Consider the following 18,495-nt stretch of genomic DNA (forward strand, 5'->3'; position numbering starts at 1 on the left):
AGATCAAATTGTGGCCGGGCCGGACGGCGAGCCATCGCAATTTTAAGAGGTTAATTAAAATCGATAGTGTTTTAGAGAATCGATACAGTATCGCACAACATAATATTGTGATACTCGTGTGTATTGATATTTTCTTACATTCCTAAGCTGAATTGATGTTTTTAGCATCTTTTAGCACATTGTTTTGGTTTTACGTCTTACAACTTTACCATTTTGGTTCACTCTTTTGGCTCTCATCAAGGTTTTTTTTTTTTTTTACAGTGAAAAAGGCTTGGATAAATCGTCCGTACACTACATGACCAGCAGACAGATACAGTTCGCAACTAGCTAGTGAACATATTAGAGTGTTTAACAGCTAAAGAGCCAGATATTGCCCTCAGAAGTCAAAATATTTGCCGGGTGGACACTACTCCAAATAAATGCTAATGTTTCTTGTTATCTGCTGGATGTGTAAATGAGCAACTGTTCGCTAACAAGTTGCCCCTATCAACTTTATAAGGTGATTTCAATGTTGTCTTTAAACTTTTGTTTTTGCAACGCCCATGTGGCCATAAAATCAGGTACAGGTTGAAGGGCATTCAAACATGAAATGAACTCTCTGACTTAGAACAATAAACAATAGTCCAGTAATTTAGAATTAAGACTTTGGAAACTGACAACATTTTAGACTCAGCCTTTTGCTTTTTGAGTCACTAATACATTCGTTGCCATGGTTTCCTTCTTAGGTTCCCATTGAGGAAATCATTCCTCCCGTCCTCCAAACAGAGAGCCCCAGATCCGTGCCCCTCCCACCGCCAATCATCCCGGAGACAGAAGGCTCCGCGTCCAGCCCGGTGAGCGAAGCGTCGAGCGGATACATGTCGACCTGCATATCTACAGCAACGCTGTCAGACGTCTACACACTGAGCTGGGACCTGCCTCCGTCATCCGGCAGCAGAACCAACGGCTTTGAGGTGGTGCCAGACGAAGAGGAAGAAAACATTAAAGTGACACAATCTGACGCTTATCCCGAGTCTTTTCTTGTGGACCAATCGGAGCCTCAGGAGTCATTGCTGGTTTTGGACGATAAGGCAGCGGAAGAGAGGACTGACTCGCCGCCGTCCAAACCAGACGATACTCCATTAGATTCTAACCTGAGTCAACAAGAAGCTCCGTCAGTCCAGTTGAAGGAGAAAGAAGAACCTGATTCAATTGCGGAATCAGACTTACTATGCCAGACCAAACAAAAGCAAGACTCAACAATTGACCCTATTGGGTCAGAACAATTAAACAATTCAGAGCAACTTAAAGATCCACTTTTAGTACAAGACAATGAAACCAAACAGACCGAATTTTCACAAACAGACCACTCAAGACCAGAAACCCCTCTCACGGTTGAACTCGAGCTAGCTGTCACAGACAAGACAGTAGAAGAACTCGAGCTAGCTGCCACGGACAAGACAGAAGAAGAACTCGAACTAGCTGCCACGGACGAGACAGAAGAAGAACTCGAGATAGTTGCCACGGACAAGACAGAAGAAGAACTCGAGCTAGCTGCCACGGACAAGACAGAAGAAGAACTCGAGCTAGCTGCCACGGACAAGACAGAAGAAGAACTCGAGCTAGCTGCCACGGACAAGACAGAAGAAGAACTCGAGCTAGCTGCCACAGACAAGACAGAAGAAGAACTCGAGCTAGCTGCCACGGACAAGACAGAAGAAGAACTCAAACTACCTGCCACGGACGAGACAGAAGAAGAACTCCAGCTAGCTGCCACGGAAGAGACAGAAGAAGAATTCGAGCTAGCTGCCACAGACGAGACAGAAGAAGAACTCGAGCTAGCTGCCACGGACAAGACAGAAGAAGAACTCGAGCTAGTTGCCACAGACAAGATAGAAGAAGAATTCGAGCTAGCTGCCACAGACGAGACAGAAGAAGAACTCGAGCTAGCCGCCACGGACAAGACAGAAGAATTCGAGCTAGCTGCCACAGACGAGACAGAAGAAGAACTCGAGCTAGCTGCCACGGACAAGACAGAAGAAGAACTCGAGCTAGTTGCCACAGACAAGACAGAAGAAGAACTCGAGCTAGCTGCCACGGACAAGACAGAAGCTGAACTGTCACTCCACTACGAAAGACAACCGCCTGCACAGGAAGGTCAAAGTCAGTCTGGAATGATTGTCCCACAGCTACAGCAGCCCGAACAAGACCAAACAAGCATCAACAGTGCTCAAGATCCAGCTCCAAACCTGGTTCCAGTTGTGTCCGAAGTCTTGGTTCCAGCTCCTGCCCCATCTGGAGATTTGGTTCTTCTTGCTTCATCCACAGAACAAGCCACTTCTGAGGCCTCAAACCCAAATGGCACCTCCATCTCGACTTCCTCCTCAACCACAGATGAAGTCCAACCTGCCAATGCATCAAAGAAAGCCTCCTCAGCCCCAGCTCCTTCTCTGACCACCGTTCAGCCTTTGAAACCGGATAACTCAGCGGCAAACCCCTTCCAGATCCAGAAAGTGAAGTCCTCAGACCTGAAGTCCTTTAAGCGCATTGTGGACGAGGACGAAGATAAGCCTGCGCAGGTGGACCGGGCCAGCAGCCTCGGGACAGGACTCAACAACCTCTCTGTGCCGATGGAAAGCCTGGAAATTATCTCCGACTCCGAGGAAGGCGACGCAACAGCAGTTCTTCCCGACTGGTTGAAAGAGGGGGAGTTTGTGACCGTGGGGAACAATAAGAGCGGCACCGTCCGTTACGTTGGACCCACAGATTTTGCACAGGGTACCTGGGTGGGTGTGGAACTGGAGGTACCAGCAGGTGAGTAGGACAACACCCAATCCTGTTGCTATTTGATGCATCTAAAAGGGACTCTATAAGAATCAGAAATTGCTTGTTAACAGTGACACCTGTGACCGTTAAGTCAACGAAAGTCAGCGTCCTGTTGCTTGTGCTTGTGCTTGCACTACCGACACTGAATGTGATTGACAGGCATCATGTTGATTAACGTTAGCAACATTAACCAGCTAATTCCACAATATCACTATACTGTACATTTCACATGCTTGGCAGTAATGTTAGCTGACCAAACGAAGATCCCTCCGTGAATCGAAGGCCGATGTTGATCCTAGTGTGAACTTTTCCTGCTTCAGCCTCCCGACCGTGGTCAGAAGGCACAGGGAAGACACAGTAGTTTTGGTCTCCTGGGCCGGATTCGATAACATTACTCGCTCCGGAGTTAACCCCCCCGCCGTCACTCCACTCAGCAGCAGGGAAACAAGACACAGGAAACCTCCGTTGGTCTGGACGAGCTTCAGCATTTATTTCTGAACAAACTGCAACTTCCACTGAACATTCACTTGATATTCTCAAAGCTAAACTAACTCTCTCCTGCTCCGCTTCTCGCTCGTTTTCTTACACACTCGCCGCAGCTCTCTCTCTCTTGCTTCACCACTCACTTCCCACATGCACACACTTCCGCAACGCTGGTTTTCGCCCGACATCGTTCACATTCCTGTTTTACAAGATGGGCTTCACTAGATATAACTGGAGTTTTTTTGTGGTCGTTTGTTGCACTTAGCGGACTCCATTTCTAACCGAACGTTAGCTATGGTTGCACACTGTTAGCCCTGAGGCAGAGCTGAAGAGGGTAAAGGGTGTCGTGAGTGCGCATAACGTCACATCCGTTGGATTTTTTTGGAAAAACGGGCCCGGGTTTTTTAACATTAAAAGCAGCCTACAGGCTGATAGAGGAAACCCAGAAAGTCGTGGGAGGTCTAATTTTTTAGGTTAGGTTAGAACCTGTTTTATATGTGTAAAAACGTACATACAGTTCCTTTTATTGACCTTATTGCATTCTTCACATACATTATACTTCATTCTGTCACCACTCAGAATCTCAAACAAACCTTTCTCTGTCTTTCTCCAGGAAAGAATGACGGTTCAGTGGGCGGCAAGCACTACTTCCACTGTAACCCCGGTTACGGCGTGCTGGTAAGGCCAGGCAGGGTGAGCCGGGCCGGCAGCAGCGGGAAGCGGCGTCGCCAACAGCAAAAGCGCCGTAGCGCCAACCTGTCTGGATCCAGCCCCAACCTGGCAGCCCTTACCGCCCTGGCCAAAGGCGACGGTGGCGGGGCATCGAGCGGCCGCGGCAGAGGAGAGAATCGCAAGTCGTGGAACACCTAAGTGGGCACAGAATGTGCTCTGACACCCACACGCAGCAGCTGGTCGACGTGGTTATAGGGTAAACTTTCAGAAAAGGGTGCCGACAGTGTTTCATTTTCAGGCTTCATTGTATCTGGTCCTTTACTGTAAGTTTGGACGACACAAGACGATTCAGTCCACGCTCTGTTGGGAACCCTCTCGTCCATCAGATGTTCATCACTCATCATCTAGTAAAGGACTGTATCCTACCTAATGTACTTAATCATTGAAAACTACAGAAAAATATTGTTTAATCAGAAAATGTGAATGTTTTTTAGGTATGTAGATGCAAATAACAATTTCTCTGAAATTAATCTAATTTTAAACCGTGGATTACAATCAAAGGACTTTTCTCAAAATCAGCACATTTTTCTATTCAATACGTTATGCCACTTGTCGGTTGGGGTGGGAAAAAAATCGATTCACCTATACTGTATATTGCGATTTTCCTTCTTTTTTTTTTACGATTTTGAAATTGATTTCTTTAATGCCAGAATCAATGTATTTGCTTCATTTGAGTCCATGCGGAAGTAGAAGGACGTTACCGCTTTTATTGTTGTAGTCTGAGTAACGTGACGTCAAATCTGTTCCGTATCCGTCAGAAACCAAAGCAAACCGCAGCGAGCCGAAACGACAAAGTAGAAAACGACGGAGGGTCTGCGTGGATATGACCTGCACCCTCACATGTTAAATCCAAAGTGTTAAACACTACACATCCAATACAGTATGGAAACACTTTGGGTTTTACACAATGATAAATTAATAATAACAATACCACTAATTTGTGAGGGAAATGTCTTTATTCCTATATTTTTGGGCTGCTGGAAAAAAATGATGACGATGACTGATATATTTGACTTCAGGACATCTCTGACTACATACGTGCTGAAAATCAAACATTTTTATTGAATAAATTTAGAGATTTTCCAAAATAAAATCCTTAAAAGGTCTAGTGTTAAAAAAGTTAACAAAAATCGCTATATTGAATCACAATACTTAAAAATCGCAATACATATGGAATCGGCACCCAAGTATCGTGATAGTATGGAATCGGGAGATAGGTATATCGTCCCAGCTCTACTTGCTTGGGAAAAGCATGTTAACTGTACCCTAAAGTTCACTGGATCACTGTAGCCTACACTGTGGGACTCCAGAGGTTGAAACACATTCATGTGCTCATATTTTCATACTGTTCAAAATGCATCATGCAGCTGCATGTTTGAATAGACTTCCAAAGTATCACAAACTGTTTTATACCTATTGGTATTTTATTGTTGTGCCTTGAAATATTCTGACTACTACTCAGTCGATGTGCCTCGGTGACATACCACCAAATTCTGTGCTTATTGACAGGTTGAAAACTGCTTAACTGGAGCCTATTTGAGCTCTTGAATGACGCTTCTACTTTTTTTTTTTTTTTTAAAACAAACAAAACTTGCACTTCATTTTCTGTCAAATGCTACTGAAATTTTGCAACATCTTTAAATCAGCTTTGTGCGTCAAGATTGGAAGTGGCTTCGTTTTAAATGGAGATGATGTGTGGCAGTTTGTTTTTTTGTTGTACTGTGTGCATGGGGATACTTGAGGGATTTTTGTTAGTTGGAACGTATTAATTTTTATCTGGTAAATAAGATTTTATACTATGCCTGAATGTTTATTTATTTAAAGATGAAGACATTATATTGATGTAAAAGCAAAATCAACTTTTTATATTATCAAATAAATGTCATTCTTGTCATCCAACGTGTGATGCATCTTTGTAACCAACAAGTAAACCCAGAAAAAAGTCTCTTCGATATAGCTTTATTCTCTTGTACATTATATATATATATTTATATATATATCATACTAAAATAAACACAAGTTAAAAAAATGAACAAAGAAACTGTACAAAAAAATGTATATATACTACATCTTAATTACAGAACAGTCTACTGTCCAAAAAAGGCACTAAATTCTGAAATGGGCAATACAGTAATTTTGAACGTAACTAGATTTGAGATTGATACAACAGCATTCAGTCCTCTTTATCAGAGCTATATTGGGATGAAGTGGATGGTGTTTGCACTGGGGGACACAGAAGGATATGTAGACATGTTGACCCTGACACACCACGAGAGGACAACTCCTTCAGAGTAAAAGCCCTGCCGCTGGGGTAACGCTCGGCATCGGGTGGGGGAAAGCCTGTTTCAGATTAAGGTATGTTATAAAGATTAATCTGTTTCCAGTTGTCTCTTGGAAAAAGCACAGAATCTTCTTGAGCACCTGAGGGTTCTTTCTTCCATCCCATAAACATTTCTGTCAAGCTTGAACGCTCACATAAAATACTGCTGGATTAAAACTTGTACTTGCTTAATTGGGCCGTGGCATCTCTCAAACAGTAAGGCAGTTCATTTCAAAGTGTCTTATAGTGAGAGAATAATCTCTGAATGCACTCTTTTCCTTTCAATCCACGCATTTCACTATTTCTAACATACAATATTCTTTGTATGGGGAGAGAACGTCACACCAAACTCCATAGACAAAAAGGTTTGCCTGTTAATCTCAGTGTTATATCAACATATACACTTGGCACTTGGCAGAGGTGCCTTAAAGGGGATGTATCGTGCTCATTTTCAGGTTCATACTTGTATTTTGTGTTTCTACCTGAACATGTTTACATGATTTAATGTTCAAAAAACACTTTATTTTTCTCATCCTGTCTGTCTGAATATACCTGTATTCACCCTCTGTCTGAAACGCTTCGTTGTAGCGCCTGTCTCTTTAAGAACCCCCCTCCCAAAAAACGACCAGTCTGCTCTGATTGGATAGCGAGAAATAAACAGTGCCAAAAAATCTGAATGGGTTGTGTTATTTCGCGGTTTGTGGGTTGGTAGACACTCCAGATACCCAAATGTACATGCACAAGCACCGAAAAAAAACTTTGTTTCATGTGTCCCCTTTAAAGGAATAATTCATCTCATAATTAAACTTTAAGTTTTTGGTCAGAGTTTTGGGGGGTCAGTAGCCAAACATACAGTGAGTTAGTCCCCTGGTTCAATCTCCGCCATTTCCGTAAAAATGTTATTATTTATCTATCTATAAAATGGAAGGAGTCTCTGTCTGTGTGTCGTTCGATTTATTCGACAACCGTTCATCTGATCGACTTCACACTTGGCGGGTGTATTGCTGAGGACCCGAGGAAGTGCAACGTCGAGTGCGACTTTTTGAGCTCTATGGGACTCGCTACAATATGGAAGGGATAATGTACAGCGAGCCGGTCGTTGTCAAATAAACCCTGACACGCAGCGGAGGGGTCTTGCATCGCCCTGAAGTGGCTGTTACACCGGCGAACAGCATGCTAGGTACAGCTCACTCTCCGTCGCTAGCTACAATGTTAACAGTTACACCGGTGAACAGCATGCTAGCAACAGATAGCTCAACGTCGCTCACTACAATGTTAACTGTTACACCGGCGAACGGCATGCTCGGTACAGCTCTCTTGTCGCTGCTCGCTACGGTACATTCAACAACAGATGTAATTTTCTCGACAACCGTTCATCCGATCGACTTCACACTTGGCGGGTGTATTGCTCAGGGACCAAGGAAGCGCAGTGTGGAGTGTGAAGCTGTTTGGATGAGCGGTTCTCGAGAAAGCTGCGAGCAGCAACACTGGAGGCCAACCAATTGGCACGCTCCGAACAGGCCGTACCGAAAGGGCCCGTAACGAACAGGCCTGTAACGAACAGGCCCGCACCGAACAGGCCCGTAACTGAAAAGGCCCATACCGAACAGGACCGTAACTGAAAAGCCCCGTACCGAACAGGCCCGTACCGAAGAGGAACTCATTATTGTATTTTCATACAAATCTAAATGGAGTCGGTATCTAGTAATAAATAACGGAATGTAGTTGTTAATTATAAAAGTAACTATTTCTCGAAGCCATATTTATTGTGCACTTTGCAAGAGGAAGGTCAACATTAAAATACTACATTTCACTATGGAGTTTGGTGTGGCGTCATTTCAAGGACAGAACAGCACATAACCGGGGCCGTCATTTCATTTGATATGGTGCGTGAAAGCAGCCGTACTGAAATGTTTTCTCACACAAAAAGCCCCGTAATAGTATATTGGACGTTTGCCATTTTTAAAAAGGAAGGCTCGGGGGAGGGAGGTTACAGTTTAAGCTTCGTCAACAGCAATTCTTATTTAAAATAAGGTGCATCATTTTTCGTCTTTCACAAAATAGCTTACGACCTCAGACACGAACACAGGGAGACTGTTCAGTCAAATAAGGGATGACAAGAAAGAAAGAAAGAAATGATAATGGAAAAATAAAGTCAGGAGAAATTAAAAAAGGCATGATTCATTGAACAATAAAAGCATGTTTCATTTCAAAACATATGTCATTCTTTTTTGTACATTACCATAAAAAAAATGAGTATAAATACATAGTTTTTATCTTTCAACCCTTTCTTTTTCAACCACAGTTCCCAGTACTGAGTCACTGTATCACACTGAAGCGATAGATTTAAATAGAGCTTTACTAGACTAGAGAGCCCAGGCCTGGGAGCTATTCTACAAGCAGGATCCACATTATTTCATACATCATTAAAGTCCATATTTGACTATTTCAAACATGAGGAATTACATGAGGAGTTTCCTGGCTAACTGCTTTGTTTAATCCTGCTTTGTAGAATATTTTCCCAGTTCTCCAAAACCATCACTAAGGCATCCTCTCGGAGCAGTAGTTTGAGATTTCGAGAAATATGCTCGTTTGCTTTTCTTGCCGCGAGTTAGGCGAGAAGATCGATACCACTCATGTCTGTACGCTGAATATGAAGCTACAAGGAGGAGACGGTTAGCTTAGCTTAGCATAGAGACTGGCTACAGGGAGGAGACAGTTAGCTTAGCTTAGCATTAGAGACTGGAAGCAGGAGAAAACAGCTATAGCGTGGCTCTGTCCAAAAGTGAAAATATTTTTCTACTAGCACTTTAAAAGCTCACTAATTAACACGCTATAGCTCCCGTAAAAGTATTAAAAAAAGAAATGGCACAGGAAATCGCTGTGCCTGCCCCGAAAATTCAGCTCGTTACCATCTGTAAAACTTGTCTTTTTAAGTAAAATGTTTTGTATGGCTTTCATAAGACGAAATATAACGGGTTAATGAATGAGCTTTAGAGGTGCTAGTTGGCAGATTTTTTTACCTTTGGACCAAGCTAGGCTAGCTGTATCCAGTCTTCGTGCTAAGCTAAGCTAACGGTCTCCTGGCTCTAGCTTCATATTAAGCGTGGGGTGGTCAACCCAAAATCTAACTATTGATTTAACTTCCTCATCCTAAAGGCCGTTACACACCGGGGGATTTGTTTTTTCATGCGATTAATTCGCACATCAATATATTTTTTCGAACTGTTGTTTTTGTCGTGAATACTTTCGCACAGAATGCCTAATATTACGCAGCGAACTATTTTTTTTTTTTAGCTTTCACACCGCGAATAAAAGGCATCAACCAATCACGTTGTGCGGAATGGGTTGAGTTGCGTCTATAGAGTGCTACAGGAAGGAGTCCTTAAACCAGGAAATGAGTTAGCATGTTAGCACTTCCGGTTCCCTCGTCTGGAAGTCAATGGGTTTTTAGTGAGATGCCTGAAATAAGTTCTGTGGTTACTCGTGAATTTTTAAGCCTTTATATTTCTTAAAAAAGGCAAGTGGCTAAATGCTAAACACCGACTCATCAAGTGTTAGTTTTTTTACTTCTGATAATCCAAACCCAATGGAACAATTCCATTAGCTTTTTGTGGAGGGAGCCACTGCGATGCTAACTTCCTGGTTGACCTACAAATATACGTCATCCCTGGAGCGCTCTACATTTATGAAACAACAACGCGGAGGCTCCGTAGTCCGAACCAAGACTTCAAACTGTATTACTCCTTCTGTTTTTACCTTTCACAATAAAAGCCCTAGACATATAATACTCGCAGGCGAGTATTTTGCATTTTCGTGTTGGTTATTCGTCACGCCCCCTAGTGTGTAAAGGCATAAAGGTCAAATTTGAGGATTTCTTAGACTGAAAACTTGACAATTAATGAGCCCCAAAAGAAAGCTCTACCTTTAAGAGCACAGCACTTTGTCTCCGCTTTACAACAGTACGATGATCCAAAGATGGTTTTGGAAAAGTTCCACCCCGGGGCAAAGAAAATAAAATAAAAAATATTTCCAATATCATCACTTTAAATGTCTTTGACTCCCTTCAAAGTGGTGCTTTTACCTTTGAGGCTATATAGATGAAATAAGGAGTTCTGATATTCTAAAACCATTTCCAGTGTGGATTTAGTCTAATTTGATACCACAGATATTTAAAACTAAATCTTCTGAAAGCACATTCTTTAGGCTATTAGAAAGAGGCAGCGTCACAGAACAAGTAGTAAATAGCTTTCGGGGTATTTTATCATTATTATGTCCTGCTTGCTAATAATACCTATATCTTCACCGACACAGGCCTGCTGTAGTGTCGAGCGTCCACGTACGCTGGCTCAAGAGGCTCCGCTGTGGGCGAGAAGCAAACCTACGAAGGAGTCGGTAGAAATTGCTTTGGATGAACGTGAAAACACAGACCGGTCTTAGCTTAGCCTCTTAGCTTTTTCTTTTTCCTTTGGCATGGATGACATTTAAAAACAAAGCACGATTCCCCTTATTAGATAGCTTAAAGTTTGCTTGATTATCACATTGACCCTAAACTGATTCTCATAGCCTCGAGTACTTAACGATAGTGTCACTGGGAAGCTAAATACCAAGGCAGAATGATTGTATATCCAGTCGCCGTTTGGGCTAAAAATCAGAGGGAACTGCTGCTGCTGTTGGACATAAACCTTCACATTCATTTTGGCATTTTTTCTTTTTATATGCATACTAAAAAGTTTCCTTGTCAGGGAAAAAAAACTTCCAACACCTGCTGTATACTGCAAAAGGGTGTAGTTGTCTGTATGAAATTAAGGCTACTTTCTTTTCAGAGGTTTGCATCCAACAGCAGGTCCTACTGTAGGAATGAGAACTATAGAGGATACAAGTTCTGTCTGCTGATATCATCCTTTCAGAGAGGCAGAGGAAGGAAACCCTCGCCGTCCGTCCGTCTTTCCTCCAGGCCGACGGCTGGAGGCCGCTCCTCCCATGAATTGCACAATGAAGCGTTTTGAGGGGTATGCAGGTAGGTAGAGTGTGACTGAGAACCATAAGAACCATATATATATATATTATATATACAGTACACGTTATTATTCTGAGGTTGACGCTGAGGTGAGATAGACTGAGGATCGGCTCAGACGACCAGGCTGGAGAGGGGGGGAGAGGTATCCTGTGAGGAGAGAGTGTAGTCAGGGAACAGAGGGGGGGTTCCCGGGAGACACAGATCCCAGACAAGGGCCATCGTTTTGGGGGTTAAAGGCCTGGATTGCCCCCTTTTTCCTTCTTTCCGTGTAGCATTTTCATAGAGATCAGAGTGACCCATTTCCTCCAGCTGTGTCAATATATTGGGTAAGTTGGGGTGGGTGGTGGGTGATTACTGTTTACATGGACTTTGTGGAGGGGGAGGGAGGAAGGGAGTGGAGGAGGGAAGCCGAGAGCTGGCAGAGGATGGCTGAGGGACAGATTCAGAAGGTTTACTAAGTAGCATTATTTATTTTTTTTTAGCTCCCCGTTTTCACTCCTCCTTCCCTTTCCTCCTCTCTCTCGACTCTCGTCGGTTTCCTCCGTCCCCGTTTTCCTCCGTCCCCGTTTTCCCCCGTGCAGTTCATTCGTCCTCCAGGGACTCCGTCTTGATGTCGTTGGGGACCCCTCCGGTTCTGGACAGGGCCAGGATGGTGTGGTTGACGGCGGCCATCTCCACGGCCAGGGAGATGGGGTCCTGGTGCTCGCTGTGCGCCGCGCTGTCATCCTGAGACGGGAAGGGGGGGGAAAGTGGGAAGACCCGAGGGACCGTGGTCAGTGTGCAGTTCAGGAGAAAAAAAACCAAAAAGAGAAGTGGACTCATATTTCCTGTTTTTGCCGTCATGCCGACCAGCTGACCCAACTGTTCGCTAAACCCCCTTCCCCCGAACAGCAACGGTTCCGATCATAGCTTTAGCAACCGTAACCGGGCATAGCAGGCCTGTCAAGCTTTGGGTTTCTGGATGATGAGGTGGTGTGTATGAGGCTGTGGTAGTGGTAGTGTCTTCCTTCAGCCTTTCCAAAACCAAAAACACAAGAGCAAAAAAATTTAAGGAATTAATTAAACTGTAAAAAAGTATCCATCGGTACCAACCATGTCATACTAGCCTATCGGTAAGGAGGCTAAATAACGCTACAAAGTTACGCTAAATTATGGCGAGGAAAAACTGGCATGTCCATTTTCAAAGGGGTGCCTTGACCTCTGACCTCCAGATATGTGAATGTAAATGGGATCTATGGGTACCCACGAGTCTCCCCTTTACAGACATGCCCACTTTATGATAATCACATGCAGTTTGGGGCAAGTCATAGTCAAGTCAGCACACTGACACACTGACAGCTGTTGTTGCCTGTTGGGCTGCAGTTTGCCATGTTATGATTTGAGTATATTGTTTTATGCTAAATGCAGTACCTGTGAGGGTTTCTGGACAATATCTGTCATTGTTTTGTGTTGTTAATTGATTTCCAATAATAAATATATACATACATTTGCATAAAGCAGCATATTTGTCCACTCCTTTGGGATTAACTATGGACAATCATGTGATTAATCACGATTAAATATTTTAATCAATTGACAGCCTTTGTTAGCATATATGGCTAAGTAGCTTATTACTCCGGGTGGGAATCACCACAGGTCCCACCATACAACATTATCACGATACAATGTTATTGCGATTTCAAACATTTCGTGATATGCTGAGTATTACAATATATTGTGATTTATTACCTTTTTTTCCCTCCAACTGCAAATTCTGCAATTTGTCAACATCTGTTTTATGTAATAAGATACAGTTTTCACTGTTCATCTCAGAGTTTTCAAGGGGACCCCTTTGAAAATGACCATGCCAGTTTTTCCTCGCCGAAAATTCAGCATAATTTTGGAGCGTTATTTAGCGTTCTTCCCGACATGCTAGCATGGTTGGTACCAGTGGATTCCTTAGGCTTTATAGTTTTATATGATACTGGTATCTTCACTCTAGCTTTAAGGCTGCTGCTACTGCGCAGACTCTGGCTCCAAATTTCAAGATGGCAGCTCCAATTACCGAGATATTTTGGCTTCACTTTTGTACAGTGAGAGGAAGTGGAGACGTGTTGTCCATCTTTATATACAGTCTATGGTGAAGCAACACTAACAAACGGGTGCGAGGCTTAGCAAATGATCGATTGTGATCTGGACAGTGACTGTAGAGCTAAAGTTTTGAACTCTCAACAGCCCTCTGAACTTACAGTGCAATGAGAGCTGCTCTTTAAAACACAGTTTTTAAATGATTCCTCATGGCCACAGAAGTATATTGTCATGTTAGATGTGTTATTCTAACAAATAAAAATGCGATGATACTGCAAGGCACTGCAAATAAAAAAAAAAAAAAAATCATTCTTACAATATCTACTGCAGAGTTTGTGATAGCAAATTATTTTGGATGATACAAACTGTGGTCAGAGGAGCCAGAAAAAACGAGTGAGCAACGGCATCAAATCAACTTTGAAGTGACATGCTGCCTGATTACTGTATTCTGAGAGCTATTTAAAGACGTGCAATCAGAGTGTAATTGTGGCGAAGGGACTGCTCTTAACCCTCTGTGTGATTTGATTGTGAGTTTCCCCTTGGTTTCTCTTTGGACTGCACTGGAGAGCGCTGCTCCCTGCAACTAGGGATGCACCGATACCAGTATCGGGTATCGGGTCCGATTCTGTGCTCATGTACTCGTACTCGCAAAACGGCACCGATACCACTTTACGGCAGCGTGACGTTAACCTCTCTTCACCATCTTTCGGGTCCTAATGCACGCGCTCACGCTCTACCTCCCCCACGGTGCGGGTGAGACGGGCCGGTGGTGTGCCCGACGATCCCACCTCAGCCGGCGCGCGCCGGCCCTCACTTTCATTGCGCCACAGGATTTTGCTTGCACCCTCTGACTCTGGCGTGCGTTAGACTCCTGAGCCCGTGTTTTTAAGACGAGTCGGTTGGGTTGCCGACATCGCCGCAGACCCCCGGCGCTTTTTACGTGGGCCGAGCCCCGCTCTGGGGGCGCGACGCGGTTGGGGCGCACTGAGGACAGTCTGCCCCGGTCGATAGTCGCACGGGGCCCCGTCACTCTACGGCGGAGAGAGAGGGCACAGCGAGCACTTTGTCCACGGCCCTTGGAAGCACCTTCCCCCCGAGCCTTTCCAAGCCGACCTAGAGCCGGTCGCGGTGCACCGCCTCGTATGCGGTACTCCCCAGCCTACCGTGTGTCGCTCACACCCTCCAGCTGGCTGTTAACGAGGGTCTTTTGGCACAGAGAAGTACTCGTATCGGTACTCGGTATCGCCGAGTACCCAAATGTAAGTACTTGTACTTGGCCTGAATAAAAGTGATATCGGTACATCTCTACCTGCAACCACAGCCTCCAAGATATGCGGCAACATAATTTGCTAAAATGCTGATCAGGGTAGATTGGAATGACGGCAAAAACTGAGAAAATATGACCCAGGTTTAAAGAGAACCAGATCCTTTTTCCTCTGTAGTGATGTGGTTAAACATACTGGCATGCTTCTGTGTGGACGTACCTGTGTTGGCGAGGTGGGCTCCAGTCGGTAAAGGCCAAAAGGTCGGCTGAGAGGTCTCTTGTCGAAATAGGGCAGGTCACATGCCTGGAGGAAATAAACAGTAGCCATTTAGCTAGGTAAAACAACTCAAGTTTAATTAGAGAAATGATTCTAAATATTCAGAATTACATGTCTTCTTTCACACGTCGCTAGTTCACAAGACTGCTCGTTAAACTACGTGTTCATTACTCATTTGCTGGAATGGTCAACTTTATCTGGCTCATTTCCCCTTTCAGCAGCCTTGACTAGACGTGACAGGAGGGTTTGCATGTTGTGCAATCAAGAGTAAAGCTAGAAGGCTTAAACTGAAACACAATATTCAGTTGTAGGTTTCTACGGCACAAAAACATGACAGCGTTGCGTCTTTCCATTGCTCCAGCTTAGTTTCCATTCGTTAAACAAAAACGGAGAAAAGAGTGAACTTTTGTTAATTAAAGTGGGGGGGGGGGGGGTGTGCAGAATTGTTTTTGGCATCATTGGGTAAAAATTCTATAATAATCTTTCAGCATATTGTAGTGTTAGTGTAGTGTAGTTTCTGAGAGAAAACTAGACTTCTGCTCCTCCTCATGGCTCTGTTTTCAGGCTTTAGAACATCTAGCACGTGACGGGAGACTTTGGCCAATCACAGGTCATTTCAGAGAGAGAGCGTTCCTATTGGCAGCACTGATCAAATATGAATCAATATTCTGTTACTGTGATGCCTATTTCTCACCTGAAATGTTTTCAGAATCATCTTGTAGTGCAGTGTTTAGCTGTAAAATCAGAAAGTTTGCTCCGGCTGGTGGGCGGTGCTTGGTATTTCTTCAACTGATCTCAGCATGGAGGCAAACTTTCTCATGTTACAGCTAAACAGTACACTAAAAAAATGTTTCTGAAAACATTTTAAGCAAATAGGCATTACAGTAACAGAATATTGATTCATATTTGATCAGCGCTGCCTAGTTTGACCGTTTGATCGTAGTTCGCGAGTGATTGACAGCTGCTCAGAGACGGCAAGGCTCCAGCTCAACTCTAATTGGTTGTTTTCCTCCGGTCTGTGAAATCTTGCAGATGCCTTTAGGAGCACCGGAGGACACAGAGGAACATGATTTTATTCAGATTACCTGTCTCATGCACTACTGTCAGGATATAGTGACTGTTTTATAAAAATAAATATAATATAATAATAATATTTGCTCCAATCTGCCTACTGCTGCTTTAATGTGCCTTAATGGACGACAGTTTTGCGTGACAATTCTTCACAAATCTAAAAGAACTTTGTGTGCCTCCTCCATTTGGGAAATTATATATTCATAGTTCACCTGAAGGAAAAACGGCAGTTTCAGATGTCGCAATTTGTATTTTGGTGTGAATTTGAGAACAGTAACGTGCCAGTGAGACCACTGGGTCCAACTTATTAACACGACTTTAACCAAAGAAAGGGGAAACTAGTTAAGTCCGACTGATGTCTTTCATTCCAACTAAACAATTCATGCAAATGCATGATCACATCTGACTAATGACTGGAACACTGAGCGCTGTCCAAGAACAAAGTGAGCCTTAGATGTAGAGGGTTGGCAAGAGGCTGATCCATAAAAACAAAGGAAAAAAAGTATAAATGAAAAAGTAATAATCAGACACAGTACCATACAAAATGAAGACATGCATCTGTAACGTACAAAGAAGTGATCTCTTTCTTTGTCTTTTACAGTACTGTCTAGAACTGAAATCTGGTTTTTATGTGTCTTTTTAGGATCCTTAAAATGTCTTTACCTGCTCTGAGAAGTCGTTCCCGTCGATGTCGTCGCTGTTGGAGTGCCCCCCTGGACTCTGGACGTCTATGCCATGACTCTCCAGGATTGTGGCTTCTTGGAGAAAGACGATGGATTGTTAGATTTACAATGGATCACTGATAATATCCCTCATTACATACTAGTGAGCAGTGATTCCCAACCGGTGTACATACAAAGATTGTGGAAAAAAACAGAAATTACGAGGGCCGTTCTGGCTGAGGACGGTTGTCAATAAAGATTTGTTTGAAAGCTATCGAAGCAGGTAAAGTTTGTTTGCTAGCTAGCAGAGGTCTGTAAGGGTCACAATGCTAACAAGGCAGAAATGTGCTGCCTTGATCATCTGTGCCATCCTGTCTGCTGAGACGTCTAAAAACAAAAAAAGAGATGCCAGCCTATATGGACTCCAGGTGGCTTGGAAGACGTGGACAGTATGGCTTGTCCATTTTGCAGAGAGAATGGGAGGAAAGCTTGCTATGTTTTACTATGTCTATTGTAGCTTACATTGTTATCTTGATAGCTACGCTCCGATTACTGTTTTCATGTCAGAAATTCATCAGACTGTCCAACGGCCGGTCGGGAGGAGTTAGCTAATCGGTCTTCGGTCCTCCCCCCCCTGTACACTGCATGGCAAACAAGACCCAACGAAGCCGACATTCGGTCTGACTCTAAGTCGTGCGGCTCAAAATTCGTGCCGGAAACGGACTTAAATCGTACAGTGTACGCCCAGCTTAACAAGTAATCCATAAACAAATAGTTATCTAAAAGTAATGGATAAAAAGCTGAAATAGTTAGCTAAAAAATAATGGATAAACAGTTGAAATAGTTAGCTGAAAGTAATGGATAAATGGTTGAAACGTGCATATTCGGAGCATTATGTAGGAGTACGAAATGCAAACTTGACCAAACCAACCTAAACATGGACATTTAAACTATGAGAAAAAAATATTGTATCAAATACCCAGTTTTACATAATTAACATTGATAAATAAAACCCATCCAACCAACGTCCATTTGAAAAAATGACGGCTCAACTGACAGGGCTGATCAGTGAAAACCAGTAGGGAACCACTGCTGTAGAGGGTTGGAAATTACCACACGTTAGCACGTGGCCAAATGATACTGTATATCTGCAGTAGCTCCAGTTGTCTTCTCTACTGAGTCCTCTGGCTAGCAGGTTAATGGAGGTTCTATTTTACTGATCTCATTGGCATTTAGGTTAAATCAGGTGACAAGAGGATTAATTCAGCAGCAGTTATGGGGATGCTCTGCCAGAGGTCTTTACAGATTACAGGTGATTTGTTAACAATCATCAAGCTAATTATAGTGATGGAATGAATTAATGATGAGCCATTCAATGAAGGAGAAAAAATGCTATAATTGTGGTTATTAAAAGGACATTTGTGGACCCTCCCTAAAGGCACATTACCAATGTTGGCCCGTCTCTTGATCTCTTTGCGGCGGTTGGCGAACCAGTTGTAAACTTTCAGGGAGGTAACCCTCTCCAGATCGGACAGCTTCTTCCCTGCAAACAAATCACACGACAATCTCAGCGCATCTTGTATCACTTTAGTCACTTTCACAATGATATTCTATTGCTTTTCTTCCAGTCTGTTCCAATCTTCATTTCATTTTCAGTTTTTTTCCTTTATCCATCTGCTCCCCTCAAGCTGCGAATTCCACTTTTTATTTGTGCCCTTATAAACACGACTGTTTCATAACTGAAGATGAGATAAATAACTGTTGAAAGGAAATAACTTGTTTATTCCATTGCAT

At 43.3% G+C, this 18,495-nt stretch overlaps 2 protein-coding genes across 11 annotated transcripts in view; one reads left to right on the plus strand and one right to left on the minus strand.

Annotated features, from left to right (window-relative positions):
* The window catches only part of LOC141756234 (kinesin-like protein KIF13B), a 62,190-nt gene extending 56,276 nt beyond the window's left edge, over positions 1-5,914 (plus strand). For all 7 annotated transcript variants that reach the window (XM_074615806.1, XM_074615810.1, XM_074615808.1 and 4 more), the window contains 2 exons: positions 726-2,793; positions 3,902-5,914. In XM_074615806.1, coding sequence (XP_074471907.1) covers positions 726-2,793; positions 3,902-4,158 — 2,325 coding nt within the window. In that variant the 3' untranslated portion in view covers positions 4,159-5,914. The remainder of the gene's footprint in view (positions 1-725; positions 2,794-3,901) is intronic.
* A 49-nt stretch (positions 5,915-5,963) lies between these two features.
* Positions 5,964-18,495, minus strand: part of LOC141756247 (homeobox-containing protein 1-like) — a 35,059-nt gene continuing 22,527 nt past the window's right edge. For 2 of the 4 annotated variants that reach the window (XM_074615837.1, XM_074615836.1), the window contains exons 7-10: positions 18,149-18,244; positions 16,703-16,794; positions 14,912-14,995; positions 5,964-12,086 (exon numbers count right to left, since the gene is read on the minus strand). In XM_074615837.1, coding sequence (XP_074471938.1) covers positions 11,943-12,086; positions 14,912-14,995; positions 16,703-16,794; positions 18,149-18,244 — 416 coding nt within the window. In that variant the 3' untranslated portion in view covers positions 5,964-11,942. Of the gene's footprint in view, positions 12,087-12,130; positions 12,374-14,911; positions 14,996-16,702; positions 16,798-18,148; positions 18,245-18,495 lie in introns of those variants that run through there. The other 2 variants (XM_074615835.1, XM_074615838.1) reach the window with 2 other exon arrangements.

Source organism: Sebastes fasciatus, chromosome 18, assembly GCF_043250625.1.
Source record: "Sebastes fasciatus isolate fSebFas1 chromosome 18, fSebFas1.pri, whole genome shotgun sequence".
NCBI lineage: Eukaryota > Metazoa > Chordata > Actinopteri > Perciformes > Sebastidae > Sebastes > Sebastes fasciatus.